Genomic DNA, 19890 nt, shown 5'->3' with positions numbered 1-19890 from the left:
GGTCGAGAACTGCTGTAATAGTAGACTAATAACCATTTCTGTTGAAATCTTGATAAATAATTAAAAAAGTAATATTTTTTAATAAACGTTGATAAAAAAAACAACAATAAATAGCTAAGGGTTTCTCTGCTATATTTTCGTAGTTTACAAAGACTTATATATCTTATAATAAAGCCATTCCCCGAAACACTCACTTTTTATACTTACCCAATGACGTTCAAAACCTCAAATTTTAAACTAAATTACAAAGTGTAGTGCACTCAATGACCAATATTTAGCACACAATTTCCCGGACATTGAGTGTATAGTACCCGATTTCATACTTTGCCCATAAAATAATATGGTATATTAATATGAAGTAGTGACCATTCTGCGGTTTGTCACCACTATTTTCAGTTCATGCGGATTCCCGCGGCGCACTAATGATTGGTATAAAACACACGCGGTGGTCGATAGTTGTGCGCCACGTCCTTTTGACAGTAGCTAGTCATAAAATAATGATCTAAAGTCAGTGATTAAACGTAGTTAGATGTTCTAAATAAAAAAGTTCAAGTTATTTATTTTATATAATTAATTAAAATATATTATAACAATAACTAATATTTTAAAGACGATTTAAAATTTTAGATATTACAAAGGATATGAAATAAGCACAGATAAGCATGGATAAAATCTTGAATAATAAAAAATAATATAATATAACATGGTTCAATTTGTTGCTTCATCACCACATCCGGTAAGAATAATTTTATACAGACAAGTTAAAATTAGGTTTATAAGCTTAATAAATATTTTTAAAATTGCTTTTACATTTTTTTGTTTCATTGGCCCCATATTAACATTTATAATGTATTATATAATTTATATTCGAATTATAAAATAAAGCGTACAAATTATATTAGTTTTGTAGGTATTGTAAAAATTTTAATATTTGTATTTGTAATTGGTATTTTAAAGAATAAGATAAACTAATAACCTAAATATCAAAAAAATATATACATAGACATCACAATACACTTCACACATAAATAAAAGCTTTGGTACGTGATTGAAAGTGTGTATTAAGAAAATAATTTGTTTTATCGATGCATATAGAAAACAAGCTGTACAACGTATTTATGTTCAATTACCAATAATTATTATTATTGTACATGCAGTAGTCATCCTCCGTGACGTGAATAATTATTGTGATGGTTACATGGTAGTCGAGTCGTCGAATTTCACACGAATGAGTAAATTTGTCATTTAAGACTGTATTTTATTGAAGTTTATTTCAAACATAGTGAAGAAAATTAGATTTAAACAGATAAAAGTATCTTAATATGCATTACAACAAATGAACAGTATTCGGTATTTCATTTTCAGTATCTGCATTTTTTCCGGTACGTGATGGTCTTCGATTTATATTGTTACGTTTATATGTTAAAACATTGTGATTGTGAAATAATAATTATAATTTGAATGAAGAATATATTATAACATAATATATATATATATATACTGCTGCAGAATAAACGTAATAACTATAGTGCATATTATTTTTTAATTATTTAAACGTATTTTAATGACATTATTTTGACGCAATTTAATATTATAAATATATATATAAATTATTAAGGTATCAATATTCAATGCGTATAAGTGCTCTCTAAATAAACACAAAATTAACTGACAAAGGGACAAAGGTGATGAAATATCAAAATGTGAAATCTGGTGAAGAGATTTAACGGCGATAATAATTATTTAGTGTTTATTCTTGACACATCAATAGAATACTGAAAGGACGGTATAACCGGAATGTTTTTGAGTTGAACAACAGCGAGTGAGCGACACCGTACGAGTACCTACGACAGTCACAATAATTAATATTGTATTATATCCACAAGTTGTATTTCGACGGTAAACAATATAGGTGACTAATATTACTTTTATAAATTTGGCACGTGACACGTACAGACTAAAACTACCGTATCGCATTTAGCTTTCGGATGTATCTCCTACGTCGTTGCAATAACATTATAAAATAGCTATAATATAACGATATTATTATATACAGTTATATCGCTGCGAACCAAACAATACACTCTCGTACGAATTCAATCGTTATTTAATAGTTTTTCTGTCCAAAAAATGCAATCGAATTACCGGAAAGCTCGACTGATATAAAATATTTCTGACAATCGAACAGTTTAGAAGTGTACATCATACGCACAAATCAACGCTCGGCAACGATTCAAATATACATTATGAATGTAATAGCGGTAATAATATATACCTGCGTTATGCTCTTAAAACCGTTGTACATTCCGCCGCTGCCGAGCTAGTTATCGTAACATCCGACCCCTGGACAGGCATTTGAAATATACATAACGTCATGTGATCTTGGTTCACGTATTTATGTGTAGAGGGTACTTTATCCGAATTAATAACAGTAATATTATACCGACGTTACCTAACCTCGCCTAGCCGATTAGGTTCAGGACCCACGTAAATACCCATCTACTTCTATTTCGATAATATATGATGCACAACAGTTGTACTTTTATGACGCAGTTGTTCGTATTTATATATTTATGTTTTTCAAAAACACGCCCGTTCGGTATTTAATCTCTTCTCGATTGAAGTTTATTCTTACGGCATATAATACTCATACTATATCATTGGTTGTCGTGTAATACCTATTGTATACGCACTACGTAGGTACCTAACAACTTCGTTAACGAATAGCTGACAGGTGTAATATTATACTACTATAATAATACTCTCGTCTTAAATGCATTTAGATCTCAAATTGCAAAATAATGATAATAACGAAACGTCGATTACAATACTATTATTATGATCGAATTTACTGATCCGCATGAATATCTCGGGATGACGATAATGTACTCGGTATAAAAGATACAAATATTCGATGTATTCAATAAAATATATTATACTCCATCATGTTACAATCTTTTTCAAATATTATAATAGAAATAGAGTCGGTCTAATGAAACACGAGCAAAATAAAAAAAAATTATTGTATCTATAATCAATATAATAATACCAAAATAATAATATAATAAAATAATTAGTATCATCATAAAATATAATATACAATCTTTTTGCTGTTATCAATATTATAAAAAATATATATAAACTAATTATACATTTAAATATTATACAACTATATTATATTTATTTTGCTCGATTTGTTTCAAAAACATTTGTTTATATTTTCAATTTACATAGCTACTTCCTACTATAGGTTTTATAATATGATGGTTATTAATAATTATTATTATTTATTATAGACTGTAATCCATTAATCATACATTAAGTGTGATAAAAATATACATGCATTATTATATTAAAAAAATATATGATATATATATTTATTGAGAAAAATGTATACAAATGATATGATCAGTCTATAGAAATATAATGTAATATAATATTTGTGTGACTATATAAAAATTAGTTTAATTTTCTATTACATGAATTTTAACAAGAAATTCCCTGTAGATATGCCATTGCTTTCAAAAATGAAAAATAACTCAAAAATATAATCAAACAATATAGTCTGACAAGTTAATCTGTCACGATTTATTGTTGAAATTGGGGGAATATGAAGATTATACAAAAATACACTATTGATCATTTTATGACTTTATTGTATATATAAATTAATATTATTTATTTACAGCTGATGCCTGATATACTATTAGGTATTATATTCATACTTTTAATTTTTATATTATATTTAAATTAATTTAGATTCATTTTTATTATAATAATTATTTTATATACCAAGAATCTTAATAATTTTATCAGCATTTTAAGCTTCATAATATTATAGATTACAATATTTATAATACAGCAAATAGATTGTATAATATTATATTCTGTGATTATTATTTATATTGTATTGATTATATTATCATTTTATTTTTTTTTTCCTTCATTTTTTTTCGTTTACTTTTTCAAAAAGTCATAAAATAAGTATAAATTTAAAATTCAACACAGATTATATTCTTTATTTAAGTTGAAAATGAATTACAATAACAAACAAACAAATGTGTGGCCCAAACACACGGTTTTTAAAAATTGTTGACCTTCTTTAGATATACTGAAATCTTTTCGAGATTATTTTTTTAAATTTTTAAATGTATTTTTTAAAGAAAACGTTTAATAGATGATTAAAACACCCTACCCTGTGAGTTGGCTTTTTTGGTTTCTCGTCTTCAACTAAAATTTAGACGACGGACACCTACGGAATTAACCGAAAACTTGTAATTTCTCGTAAAACAATTGTTCTAAAGCTTTTTAATGAATAATAATAACAATATTATAATATACAAACAAAATTACTTGCAAACCACTTAAACTTTACTAGAATTTCGACAGTTCACTCTCGCTTATGATAATAGTTACTTATAAGTTAGTAGCACGGGCTAAGAACTTTTATGGAGCCTTCGGAGTACATTTTAATCAACCTATATTGTCCGGCAGTCATTGATATGGTTTGGTAATAAAGTATATTATTAGGAATAGTGTAGGTAGTAAAGTATGCGTATATAGGTATATATGTATGAATAAATGTCTTAACATAATAATGTGTGTAATATTATATATTTTAAAATAATATGATCCTGCAGTTGTATAAAAATAATATAAATAACTGTAGTTACGGAATGCACCTTCTTAAATTTTTGTTTCTGATGGCTGAGAGGATAAAAACGTTCAAATATCTTACAGTATTTTCAAATTTGAAGTAAGTATGCAACATTAATAAACGACAATACGACTTCTATTATTTTTCAGATTGCACGTTATGCCTTTTTTTTATGGTATGTTGTGTAAAATTTCTTTCGATTGAATATTTTAAAAGTATATATTTAGTTATTAATTTAATTTTAATGTTTATAATAATAATTTTATTAAATACTAATAATATAATAAATGCAATATTTTTGCATAAAATTGTATCAACTTAGTTTTTACTAAAAGTAAAATAAATTTATTTAATAGCTATATGCTATGTTAAAAAAACATATCACAAAATATACTTAGTTATATTATATACAGACTGACAAACCGTCTCCGTTCAGAATCGTTTTTCGTATTCATTAATATATCAGTGAATTCAAATTGTACACACCCATAATGTAGGACTCACTCGTCGGATAGCGGTAATCACTTGCTTACCTTTTTAATATTTAATTTGTAACATAATATCATATTGTTCTATACGATTTTCACGCGCATCCTATTTCATCGTTAGACAACGTAATACGCATATACAATTTGATTCTGATAATATCTCATACGATACTTTATATCGTTATAAGATTCTTGTTCATAAAATCTTGATATACTGCAGTTAGTCGGGCATAACAGCACTTAATAAGTAACACATTTTTGACCGATGAAATCATCATCGTACCTTAGATGAACCTACCCTGGAGTCCAAAGTAACGGCATTAAGACTTAATTTCGAACTCGAATTAATATATTGCAATTGTCTCGCCGGACGACCTACCCGGGTAAAAGCAATACAATAAAAATAAAAAAAAAAAACACCCGAAACAAATCCCGCTCGCCCCCTACGTCGCCACGACATGACCAGGATTAACGCAATATTATATTATGTGGGTCAGCTCGGTTCACTGTCGCTCTCATATCGGCGGTACGTCATTTTCCCCCGAGATATTTAAAGGCCACCGTTTTACGTTGGCGGAGTTCCCAATAGTGCGATCGAACGCACGGGCACGAAAAGTTGTAAAGACAAGCCGATTGAAATCGCCCGATTTCGAAATTATTATTTACGACAGCAGCGGTATGCGGAATACGAAATATAAAATATTAACTTCGCCGCGCGACAATAGATCATACTGTCGGTGAGCGCGCGCGCCGACGCTGTTTTAAATTCTGTACACGCGATTATTTTTACACGGAGCCGGGACGTGTGCGCGCGAAAAAATAAAAAAAAAAAAAAAAAACCACAGTAATGCGACGGCGACGACGGCGGCGTTAAACGCGTTAACGTGGCGCGTGTCACACACCGTGTCGTCGCCGCCGTCGACGCAAAAGGAAGCGCGGGCGGGCGTGTGCATATCGTTGTTTATTCGTCCGCGTGCAGGCGCACACCGCACACGACGACGACCGCATTCGTGTGGCCGGTAACGCGTCGTAATATAACAATAGGATCGCGTGATAATTGATAACGCGAGCCGTGAACGAGTCGCCGTTGCAGCGGTACGGACGGTGTATAGTGACGTCGGCGGCGTCGGCATTGGGTTCGGGGGCTGCGGCGTACCGGAAGACTTCGCCAAGGACATAATATTTTAGCGGCCCGGCGGAATCGGCACGTAATCGAAAAAGCTTTTCCGCCGTGTGCGTATGAAATACACGTATAAGCCAATTACGTCCACCTCAGATCGATACGCCGCGTGTGTGCGCGCGCGCGCGCTGACGCTACGGGCTAGGGCTAATCAGATTACTTAATGAGCTTTCGTCTCACGACGTATCGGTCGTACGCAACACGACAAAATATAATAATACATATATGGCCCACGCGCGGCACGACCGTTGTACGCACCGTGGGAGAGACTATACGCGTTTTTGCGGTACGCCGGTAGCGCGCGTGCTGCAGTGGTCCGCCGATCGATACGCGCGACGCGTCATTTGTACAGTATTACGATTAACAACCCGTTCGCGACGTGTAGTTTTCGTGTTGGCGGATGTACGTATAGGCGCGCGCACAGTATGCCGCCGCGGTACCGCGGAATATTCGAATTTTAAATTAAGATCCTTTTGTCGGCCGGAATCGTTTAATAATGTCATACGCAAAGGCGATATATTTTATCGTGTCTGTATATTATTATACAGTGACAAAAGTTTGAACGTTCGAGCCCGACAAAGGCGTTTCGGTCACATTGTGCATAACAGCAGCAGCAGCAAAGTATATATGCACACTATATATACATATATACAGACGACGTGCAATATCGCTATCCGAAAACTTTTTCAATAAATATTGTAAACGACGTATCATCCGTAAAAGAACATCATTTTTATTATATTACAATATATAAAAATCATTTGAGGACAATTCGTACGCGTGTACCACGCTCGCGGTCCGCAATAATGCGTGTGCGTATACGTGACGCGTACTGATTTGCGGGGCATACGTTTTCTGTATTCTGTTATATTATAACGCACGACGCAATGCGATACGACACGGGACTTATGTCGAGGGAAACCTTTTATGGGTTATCGTAATATCGTCGTTGTATTATATCATTAATTAATCAGTCGTATGACCTACATTCCGAATGGCAGTAGCAAAATACGTTGCATTTAAGTATAAAATAGAACTGATTTTAAAACAAAATGCATTTCTTAAAAGTATATATAATATAAAGTACATTGAGTCGCAAATTTCAAGAACAAACTTTGTTCATAACAAAGCAAAGTAAACAACAATATTTTATACTATTTAAATTCAACTCGAACAGTGGTGTATATGCTTATTCGAACAGAATCCTTCATTGGTTCTACGAAATTCATAACAATTCCAGCGAAATTAATACGAAATATAAAATATACATTTATAAATCTGTATATCATATTAATATAATGATTCATAATTTTTTCAAAATAAATTGCAATCATTTGTATTTCTGCGATATTCTAATTATTCCATGAATCCGCTGTAAAAAGAAAAAATAATTATTATTACAGTGAAAAACCCGCGCTTGTATTTAGGAAATGAACCTTTTACTATATACAGAGTGATTTTTTTTATCAAACAACACTCATTATTTCAAAAAGTATCAATTTTTTTGAAAATATTTTTTTACATAGTTTCAAATTGTTAAAAAACAACGTTTATATTAAAAAATTATATTTTTAAATATTTGTTATCCTTATAATTTTTTAATTTTTTTTTCTTTTTTGAATGACAACATGGATTTTTAATTTCATATTCCAAAGCAGAATAATTTTTTGAGAATTTTGATACATAAAAATCGAATTTAGAGCGAGTAGTTTATGAGTTATACGTATTTAAAGTTTAGTTGCGCGGAGTGTTGTGGTACGGGGTTACCCCGCAAAATGTTTGTCCACTACTCCGCTGGTCTAAACTTTAAATAAGTTTAACTCATAAACTACCCACCCTAGATTCGAATTTTATGAATCGAAATACTCAGAAAATTATTCTGCTTTGGAATATGAAATTGAAACACTATGTTGTCATTCAAAAAAGTAAAAAACTTAAAAAAAATATAAGGATAAAAAATATTTAAAAATATATATTATTAATAAAAACGTTGTTTTTTATCAACTTGAAACTATGTAAAAAAAAAATTTCAAAAACATTAATACTTTTTGAAATAATGAGTGTTGTTTGATAAAAGAATCATGGTGTATATTTTTATCATTCAAAGTGTGCACAATGTTTGGATTCCTCCCAGTCTACAATACACGCATAAGATTTTCTAAATGTTATTTTGTTTAAATTCAAAAACCTATCTACATAATTAATCCAAAATGTTAAACCTGCCGCATTATATATCTGAAAAATTATGAAAACAGTTCAGGGTAATGCTTATAATGTATTCGAATCCATAATGCATACAACCCAGAAGTTGTAATAATAATAATAATAATAATAATAGCAATAATAATACGTGTTCAATTTTAGGTTTATCGAATCGAGACAAAAAAATAAAATAAAATAGAACTAGGTCGTACGCAAAATGCAATTTTAATGAAAAGTTATTTTTACTTATTATTTATGCATCAGCAAATACATACAGTACTAGCAAGCATTAAGTTCAACTTTATATTAAATCATCTTATAATTACAATTTTTCAATAAAAATAGATAGTTGAGGTATACTATTATTATGCGCTATATTTCCTACTTTACACCGTTTTCTATGCATACGAAACGAACTATACTGTTCACTTATTATGTCGATGAAATTCGTCGCACAGAGTATTCTACAAACGAATTTCGAGATAACCGTTTAATTGTGTGTAGACTACTGCAGAAACCGTTTGAGTTTATTTCGTTATATTTCGCGTCTTTGTACATTGAAGCGGTACTATACCATTCCAGTTGTTTAAAAGCAATGGCAGTGCATAATATACAGCTAGATCGTCTTCATCCCATCCCAGTTAGAAACACATATTGTAGAAACAGTGAATCAGTACCCAAATGTTTATTTCTAGGTCTAACTGTTTACGCTTAGTATATTTCAATTACTATATTAAAATATGTGACTAAGAGATACATCATACAACGGGTTTTGAGCTACTAAATAATAATATAATATTATATAACAATAACAAAAATAAAAAATGTCTATTTTATATGAAATGTTATTTTCAAATTATGTAGCTACTTATTTTAATTTTTACATTGCATAAATCAGCATAAAAAACAATTCGATACATGTTATCGTCAGTCGTAGCTTAAAAATTAAAATTAAAATTGCACTAAAACTCGGCCGTTCATTACTGTTAATTATATTTTACCAAATGTATATTTTTGTTTGAAAAGAACAGTGGTGGTTAAGTAATTTTCTATTTTTAAATACGCAACAACACTCATACTTATGTTATTATTAATTAAGTGAATAGCAATAAATGTATTGTGATAGGTATACCGTATAATTTGTCCTATCAACTTTCACGTAAAAATAATTCAATGAATAAAAATAATAGTATGCATACTATAATAATATTATATGTAACCAACTGTGCACGATTCATATTGTATTGTACGGTCGTATAACAAAATAAATACCTGTTCACTTTATAATATAAAGTGTATGTATATATAAAAATATTTTATATTTTAATAAGTGAATGATATTTATTTTCAATTCTTTCCATGTGAATTAAAAAACGTTTTTTTAGTTAAATCATAATACTTTAATAATAATATGTTCTTTAACTGACAACTCGAACGAGTAGGGGCCACAATCGTACTTCGCTATGGGGGGTTTTTTCTATTTATTTATTATTTTATTTTTTTGTTTATATTGCTTTTAGAATTGATAATATTGCTTATTACCTACTTAGTATCATTTTTAAAATTTTTCTTTCAATCCAATTTCACACTTCACTGTTAAGCCTGAAACGTTTCATATACATGCCATCGTTAATCTTTATAACTTTATAATATATTATTACATTATTACACAGCTTTATAACATGTAACATATTATATAAAAATATATAGAACATTTCGCGTGTTTTTCGATATTATAGAGTTCATTATTATTATTGAACATAATTATTAGTTGCTTACTTAACACGAGATTAGTATTTAAACTATATACCAACGGAATAGGAATGACGATGATGATCAATGATTCCTATTAGCGTCATTATTTTCATTTTAATTATTATCATAAATTATGGTAATTTGTATTACCATTAAAACTGTATACTAGTACACTACCTACATATTATATTACATGATGATTTTTTTTTAATTTTAAATAAGTACAATTTTAAAAAATGGATCACATTTATTGAACATTTTTAATTTTTCCATAAACTAACCCCCTAAAAAAAAAAAAAAAAAAAAAAAAAAAAAAAAAAAAAAAAATAATAATATTTATTATTTATTATTTTGTCAAATGATTTCTACTACGCACCTAGTACCCATTATATTTTTACTTATGTAAAAGACAAAGTAGTGACGGCATTTTTACAACGGTCTGGCATACGCGAAATTGCATCACGTGCAGGCTGATATATTATACACGCGAGTATTTTTAGGTAGGTCAATTTATTTACGACTTGCAACAATCGAGGTAGCATCAAATTATTATGTGGATTAAAATAATTCTAATATACTTTTGCTTAATCGTTTTTACGACATTACTACATTAGGTATGTTGTTTCAACAATTCCATCCATGCCATAGTTATTACGCATATTATAGCCAGCGCGGTATGTTCGTGTAAAAATGCGAGCGTGTAGTTATTGTTCGTAAATAATTTAATTTATAACTCTGTCGCATTGGGATTTAATGCGGGATGCTTAGCGGTTTTTAAATTAATTACAAATGAACGTGACTCACATTTGTGTTTTTAATAAATTTGCCTGATTGTTGAAAGTCTTAATATTCAAACGAACTCACAAAAATTAAAGTTTGACTTTTCATAAGTTGTTTTTTAAATGTTACAATTTTTTTCCCTGGAAAATTAAATGTTTTAAAAATGCATTCTTTGTTCAACTTTCAGTTTCCGCGTGTGTATATGGGATGCGCAATATGAAATAATCTCGAAACCACGTCAGGACGCACCATACGCGCATTCCAAACGGGACACAAAAAAGAAATCGATCTGTTTTGACGATTTCGTACCTACTAAAAAAATAATAATAATATATTCTTTGCTTTTCTGTTACGGATAAATAAATTGATAACACTGTAGCTTTCGTTGAAGGGCTTTATGTAACCATTATTATTATATTCACGACAATAAAATTAATGACACGTGATTGTTATTCCCTGCAATAATTAAGTATTTCTGTTATTGTTTAACATTTTTTTTTATATTATATAATAAACTATAATACTATTGTTTGCCTACTGCAATTTTTTTTTATAAACGAAAAGATTTTGATTTTTGTCTAGACATTTTTTTCTGATCAGTGTTTATCGAAAAGTGTTTTAACGACAGTAAATATCGTGCATAAATGATATAGTTTTTTAGCATTAAATAATACCCGACACCCGCCGAGCTAAGTTTTAAAAATATATATTGATATACAACAGCAGCGTACATGTTCTATCTCAGTGAATAGGGCCAACGTTTACTTATTTCTCGACGTCTTGAGACTGTAAACAGTAAACATTCGGTCACCTAATATTTTCAAGAGAAGACGAATATTTTGTTTTTTTTTCCTTATACTATAAGGATTCTTACACTCTTAGTTACTGATATTTTATTTTATATATTTAAATAGGCACTTAGCATATTATAATATAATCTAGTTATCTCTAAACTTATAAAATAATATATTTAGTTTCATATTTAATCGATTGATCCACTCATTGTTTACGAATTCTCGGACAAGTAGTGGACAAAGTAGACGGAATATTAATTAAATATTAATTTTCGCAGAAGGATGCGTGCCATTTGCTCGTCTCGTACATATATCGTATTGCTGGACTCTGTGTCCGTAACTTTGTGCCATGCTTAATATTTTTATGAAAACGTGAATTTTATGTACATTTTTGTAACCGCTTTAGATCACTAGGATATTTTATGATGTATTTCTTCTGTATACCATGATTAAATATAATAATAAATAGTAATCACAATTGCGTACAATAAACAATATTATACATTGCTTCTAAAAAAAAAAGCTAAATCCACTGTTGACTCTTCGTCAACGGCATTAAAAGATGGAAAAATATAATATTCTTAAGTAAACAAATTTCGTTTGTGGACTTGAAGACCTAGTTTTCCTAATTCAACGAAAAATGTGCTCAATGTAATTCGGAATTAAATTTCAGTATGCATTTAACTTATGTAAATACGAGTATAAAAACCTATATAACATAGTATGTATAGTAAAGTTTTTATGAAAGATCTCTGTTATGACATTAATTATTTTTTTTTTAAAATTATGTATATGATACAAAATTAAATCAGTAATTTATTTTAATGGTCACTCGATTAACGTTTTATGCTCTTAAATACCATAAGTAATGTGTAATACACACTATATATATTATGCAAGCTCTTCTAAATATCCTAAGTCAAAATTGACGTAGAAACCAACACAATTACCAGTATTTTTATCATATGAATTTAAAACGACCTGAGATACTGTCAAACAACACTAATCAATAATTATCAACAGCGATCGTTTTAATTATTTAAAATAAATGAGTGAACAACTGTTATTACTATATATTACTGATATATAATGGATAATTACGATTTAACTATAATACAACGTTTAAATGTCATCATATTAAAAATAAAAAAAAATATAAATCATATATAATACCGTGAATTATATTATAAAAGTATCAATTGATAATTAAAACCTACCCATTATAAAATCATTTTTACATTTTATAAACCAACCGATGACACGATGACTAACAGTGCTCTAGACAGGTAAACATTGTGGTTAATTAATGTGATCAATTAAGTGATTAAAATATGTCAACTAATTAGTGCACATTGCTCATTATTATATAGGCTTTATAATTTCAGGATTTACGTGGAGGGGACGTGGAGGGGAAGGGGGATGAAGTAAGCCCAGTATATTAATATGTCAATTAATGGCGTATAAATATATTGTTGTTTGAAAAATCCACAACTTCTATCAATATAATATATATAATTATTTTTACTTCAGCTCGAACCGAATCTAGACATTAAATAATAATATTATTTACCTATAAATTTATATTTAATTTTCTGCTCGAGCACACCACACACCATATACAATTCTATTCTTATCTATTCAATGCATATTAATTTTGTAACGTCATTATAATCAAGCAATTATGTAAATCGTCAAATAGTGCGTACTTGATTTTTATGGTTTTCAACGTCCAAAATCAGGAGAAAAAATCGGAACACTCAAAGAATAAAGCTACAAATATGCATATAAAATGTATACGTATATACCGCGCGTAATAGTTAAGAAATTAGGTATATGCCCATACAATCATTGCTCTACTAATACGAATTTATTGTTATGGATTACATTTCTGAGTACTTGGGTACATTTTTGCTGTGTCTAACGTCTACAATAATAATAAGCGTTCTCTTTTATTTATTTATTTTTTTATATCTTATATATTCCACCCTAGAGATAACTACTGCTATTATCGTGAACGACTTGAGTTTAAATACTATTCTCTTGTTACGGTTTGTCTTTGCAAACCATCGAGTCTTAAAGCTACCGTAGAACATTTAAGTCACCGCGGGTTTAGGTGCGGTCGGTTTAAAACATGAATTATGATTACGGAAATTCGTATAACGACCGACCGCGGTAACACGCAGTGGTTGTTGTTGTTGTTGTTAAAGTTTAAGCATAAGTCCCCAATATATTATGTTTTCTATAATTTATTTTTCACCCGGAGCTAACACTAGGTAATATTTTCAGACTAATACATGCGATGTTTAAGTATTATAATTATACACCTTGTCATAAAAACATCATTGTAATGCGCTCAATACTATTCGTACACTACAAACACGCTGAGAATTATTTGTATCGACATTAGACTACTTACAGAAGGTACCGAGAAAGAATGTTATTACAAACAGATATTTACTGTTTACGGACAAAAGAAATTATATTTATTAAATTATTCCAAAACTTTAAATATAATTAAAATAAATAAGGGACAAAATATTAATGATAATTTTAAAATTACTTCGAAAATCTTCCGAATGGTACAAAATATTTGGATAGTTATCATTGCACGAGAACTCGAAGTAATTTTCATCATCTCATAGAGGAAATAAAGACCCAGTCGTCTGTAGAAATCGCATAAGATCCTTAATGATTCTATGGGTTTTGACGGATTCATCGATATGAAGAATGATGGTTTCCATTTCCATAAGTGTTGGTTCATAAAGATACTGAAGTGACATTTCGGACCAGAAAAGATTTTCAGTTTTTTCTTTTCCGAATGAAAATTCTAATAACAATTATTTTATTTTCAATCCACGTCTCTGATCAAATGATAGACGGGTATTATCTAATTCTAAGCCTTCTTATTAATAGGAAAGGGGATTAAAGTATACGGAAGTATATATTTTTAGTAAACGCTCTGACACATGATGCGGACGTAAATATCTCGGGGGAGCGAGCTGCTGGACGGACGTGTATGAAACACGTCAGCACTAAGCGGGGAACTCTCGCTCTTTCCGTCCCGCCTAACACACACACACACACACACACCCCACGCGACAACAATTCGACGGGTATACAACGTATACCATGTATTTATAAACGTCACTGACCTTGGGACGGGGCGTAGATGTTCAGGTACAGGCAATCCTCGGACTGGTTGCGCAGGTACGGCAACAGACGCTTGAGGTAGACGAGCCGTCCTACGGGCATGCGATTCAGGGCTGCCGTCTCGTTGGACACGTCCGGCAAGCGTTGCGGGCACACCGGGCCGGGGGCATCGGCCATTCGGACGCCGTCCCAGGGCGACGGGGTGCGAGTGGGTCCGAACCGATTGGAGCCGACGGGCGGAGTGGCATACGGCACGCCCAGGAACGTGTCGACGGTGGCAGACGGCGTGCCGCCGGCGGCCGCAGACACGGATGCGTCCACGGTGCGCACCACACCCTGGAGCTTGCCGTATCGGGTCTGCACGACCCGCGTGAGCGTGGCCGCGGATGCGGCGGGTGTCCACAGCGCGACCACGGCCACGATCGCCACGGTCAGCGCCACTGCCGCGGCGTTCGCGGTCGGTTGGCCGATCATTGGCCGCGACACCGATCACCGTCGGCGTTTCTCGCGTCCCATGTCTTCCGGTACCGTTGCCTGCGCCGTGTCTCCCGTTTCCGCCGGCGGTTGGCCCGCGTCCGGCGGCGTCGGCCACGACTGAGTAGGCGCGTGCGTCGGTGGCGGACGCGACGCTGTAGCGGATCCACTGGCTCCTGTTCCCGCGACTGACGTCTCCGACGCTACTGACGCCGACGGCGGTGCCGCGGCTGGTGTGCCGGTGCCGTCTGGCGTTTGCGCGGCCGGTTCGTCAACGGCGTCTTCGACGAATGTGCACAGCACGTATACCGCGACGGTGCACGTCAGGTACACGATAGTGGTCGTTATCACGTCCGCCACGCCAAAGTCCAGTGGCGAACTGGATTCGCGGTCACCGTCGTCCAACGTGTTCATTCGACGGCCGATCTGATCGTGGGTGACCGCTGCGAAACGATCTCGTCACGAGCGCCTGCGAACAACCGTAATGATCTTATAATATGTTATAAAATTATAATTTTTTTGTAGTCATAAAATTCTCTAAAATGTGCCAAGACATATTTTTCACTTCGTAAGTCGTCTATTATTATTTAGATAAAAAACTTAGTTTATGGGTGGCTTTTATCGGTATATTATTCAACTCACGATAAAGTTCACGTTTAATGTTTGTCGTATAATATATGTCTGTAAAATAACTGTTTGTATTTTTTATTTTCTTAAATAATCTCTGCACTGTACTACTCTTTTAAGTATTTTTATATAATTTTGTTGATATTACATATATTCGTGTAAGTATCGTATTATATACGAAATTAAAATTAATGTTAACTTTGTACTCCATCAAAAGGCCGTGCTTATATACATAGTATATTTTATGTTTATATATATATATATATATTATGTGTAAGAAACATTCCAAACTTTATTTGCCCAAACTCAACTCTTTAATACGTATAACGACGAATCTTTTCAAAGAACTATGACATTTTCATTATAAAATGTTTCTATTTAACGAATTAATCTTATTTTATTATTTTTTAATTAATTTAATATTCGTTAAATATTTTATTAATATTATTTAATATTTTTTAAATACTTTATAAATATTATTTATTATTTCTGATCAAACAATAATATATTGTTCCGCGTAAAAGTTCGATTGTTTATGTAAAAAAAATGTATTGATTTTTCACTAAATGTCTACCAAACGAATATTTGTTTTGAAGAACCGTCATTTTTGTTAAATAGAGGTTTGACTATACAATCCTCTATATCTGTCTCGTATAAAAATAACCTCAGGTAGTGACAATGGGCGTTGCTAATGCGCGCCAAGTACATGGGCTCTTGGGAGCTTCACTTTGTTATTCCAACAACCTCCGAGACAGCATTTTATAAAGGATAAGACGTTAAAGCAATTACTATGGCAGCTACCGGTCGTTGAAAATGAAAGCTGATGATGAAACTTGATTTAATCGAAGAATGTGGCCCAACCGAACTGGACGGAAATCGCTCGTTGCCCGACGAAATTATTCGCGCGTGTACGAGACAAAGCCGCGTCGATTATTGCATTAAAATGGTCAACGAAAACACAATTACAGTTTAACGCTGAATCAGCATAAGTGACGTCTTCAAGTTCAAAGTCCTATAATTTATTATATAATGCGCGTATCGACGTTTGAATTATAATAAAATGCAATGTGTGTACGCTAAACTGTAATAACTGTTCGGTGTGTTAAACAACTTTTTGTTTAGAGTTCGAGACGACAAACAACTGAATCAAAATTGATTTACAGGCACAAAAAACATAATGAAATATCGATATGACATTATAATAATTATTCGTATTATTGCGCTTCACGTAGTAATTTTAATATCGATCGGTTCATTAATGACTGCGAAACGCCACAAAATGTATTCGTAATAAAATGAATTTTCATTGTTCTATGTAATTTTACCTAAAAGTCACGGCAGAGTATAAACAACTCTAATACTGTTATCGTATAACGTTGTTAACTCGCATTCATAACATCAGTTATTCATTTGAACATAATATTACATACGCCGACAATATATGATTCGAAATTATCATTTCAGTGAACTAACGAGTCGAATTGCACTGCGTGAACATTTTCGTTACGTAGGTAGGAATTATACACTATATCATATCGTTTTATTAAGACTCGCTTTGCGAAAAAGGATTAGTAAAAGTTTTTAAAGTCTGCGCGTTAATCCGCTCAAGCGAGTTACAGTGTGTCGACGGCGCTGTCATGTCCTATAGATATATGTTTACGGAGAAAAGACTACGGCGACAACGACGAAGACGCCGTTTTAATATAAATTCACCAAAGTACACATTCGTAGTATTATATATATTATATAATAAAATACACAAGTGCGATTGTGTGCGTATTTGAGAGAGCCTGTAAACGTATTATATTTTCATGTGCATATACAACACATGCTATTTGTCGATTAATTTTAATACCCGTCGCACCCACGGCGACAAAAACTTTGATATTAAAATCCTAGTGCGGGAATGAAACGGTTACCATGGCAGAGACGAGACAGTGAGAGAAAAGGAATGAGGTTTAGGTGAACGGGGCATAAATCGTTTGTGCTGTATGCACGCGGATTTATCGCTGGTATTGCAATTATCGTTTTCGTTTTTTTTTTCTTTTTTTATGCAAACGCTCCCCGACTACGAGATTATTTCCCCACTTAATAAAAACAAAATTTGTACGTACAAATTGACATTTCGTGATCTAAAAAGCTTACACGTGCTAAAAAAATCGTAAGTATTTTCGAGATTATAATATAATATTATACTACTGACGACGACGACGACCGTCATTATTCGGTTGACAGTAGAAGAGGGCGCACGCAAAATATCATCATATTCCGACAGTCGCTGTCGATCGTGTGCAGCGTCGCTAGCTGGTACAAGTGTGTAACACCAAACTTTGTTGTTATCACAATGTACGTTTCCATACAAATCTAACAATCGAACATAATATCATGCATATTGTGTATGACGCCTGTACGTATATATATTATGTTTGTATAATGAATGTGTGCAAGGCCAAGTAAATTGACAAGATCAAACGTATATTATTACTATTATGTATATGCGACGAATATGCGTTTAAACAATGAATGACAAATACTGGCCGACATATTATTATTCATATAATACAATATTTATTACAATGGAATAGATTGAACGTCAAACAAATAATAAATCATAGAACATTTCTAGGGTTCATAAAAATACCGTAAAATATGATTTTTTTAATGAAACCTTATCTTAATCAATTTAGTAGGTTTCTATACTGATCAATCCTATGATGGGCGTACACATATAACGACGTCTTGGTACTTCGATTTACAGAATACACAACGTTTTAATCGACATGGTCGCTTTAAGACATCAAAATGTAATATGATGTGTTCGCAAGAAATGAGGGAGAATTTCGCGATATAATAATATTATACGTTTTCTACGAATTATAATCGTCATCGATCATCATTCCGTTAATGAAATCGTGTTCAGTCATTTTTCGATTTACCACAATAGACGTCTAATTATTCGACGAAATAATATTAGCTTCTCTCGTAAATATTGTCTTTCAATCGTAATTGTAGTTTTAAAATCAATTTTCATTTTTATCGAACAATAAGTAACAAAGTAATTCGGTAACTTATTTTGCAATTGATATTTCTTATTAAAATTTTATTTTTCACGTTTATCGTCACCTTATTATTACAAATAGTCCAATATCTAAAGGGCTTGCTTATATATATAATAAATAAATATGCGTTTCAACAAATTCATTATACTTTATATTTTATTTTATGGCACATTCCAAAATATATAATAATTTTTGTTTATGACATTTTTACAAAGTTAACAAGCCCGTCATTCTTAAAACGTATTTTTAGCATTACATTTTTTTGCTGAATATAATCAAGTAAAAGGATTTATATATACGATAGACCGTTATTATCTTGATGATTATTCAAAACCATCTATCGGCGTTACGTTTACGCATGCCTTAGAGCTTTGTTAGTAGTTAATTTATAATATCCTCAAATAAATTAGGATCTACGTTATGTAGATAAAATAAAATAATATGATATTTTAGTATTAAGATAATTTTTTCCCTCGCAAATTACATAGCTTTACCTTTCATATTTGATGAAAGCAATTTATTTAACATAATATAATAATCGTCTGGATTTTCATATATTAATTTAATTTTCTACATTTTTAGACATTTATATAACTATTTATCAATTATTATGTTATCTTATTTTTGTCTTGTTATACCATGTTCTTATTATTGTTTTATATTATTACGTAACATATTCAAATGCTCATCATATAATATTAATGTTGTGGTTATATTTATTTCT

At 31.6% G+C, this 19890-nt stretch overlaps 2 protein-coding genes across 5 annotated transcripts in view; both read right to left on the bottom strand.

Annotated features, from left to right (window-relative positions):
- The window catches only part of LOC113554118 (neuroligin-1-like), a 274533-nt gene extending 259147 nt beyond the window's left edge, over window positions 1–15386 (bottom strand). The window contains exon 1 of one of the 2 annotated variants that reach the window (XM_026957831.1): window positions 15009–15386. In XM_026957831.1, the coding sequence (XP_026813632.1) occupies window positions 15009–15183 (175 nt within the window). In that variant the 5' untranslated portion in view covers window positions 15184–15386. The remainder of the gene's footprint in view (window positions 1–15008) is intronic. The other variant, XM_026957824.1, reaches the window with a different exon arrangement.
- A 93-nt stretch (window positions 15387–15479) lies between these two features.
- LOC113554176 overlaps window positions 15480–19890 on the bottom strand; it is a 98604-nt gene continuing 94193 nt past the window's right edge. For all 3 annotated transcript variants that reach the window (XR_003405237.1, XR_003405238.1, XM_026957906.1), the window contains one exon: window positions 15480–15949. Coding sequence is in view for 1 of the 3 variants with exons in the window: in XM_026957906.1 (XP_026813707.1) it covers window positions 15496–15894 (399 nt within the window). In the remaining 2 variants the exon portion in view is untranslated. The remainder of the gene's footprint in view (window positions 15950–19890) is intronic.

Source organism: Rhopalosiphum maidis, chromosome 1, assembly GCF_003676215.2.
Source record: "Rhopalosiphum maidis isolate BTI-1 chromosome 1, ASM367621v3, whole genome shotgun sequence".
NCBI lineage: Eukaryota > Metazoa > Arthropoda > Insecta > Hemiptera > Aphididae > Rhopalosiphum > Rhopalosiphum maidis.
Note: the sequence above shows the minus strand (reverse complement) of the source record. Positions and strands in the feature narration are given on the sequence as shown.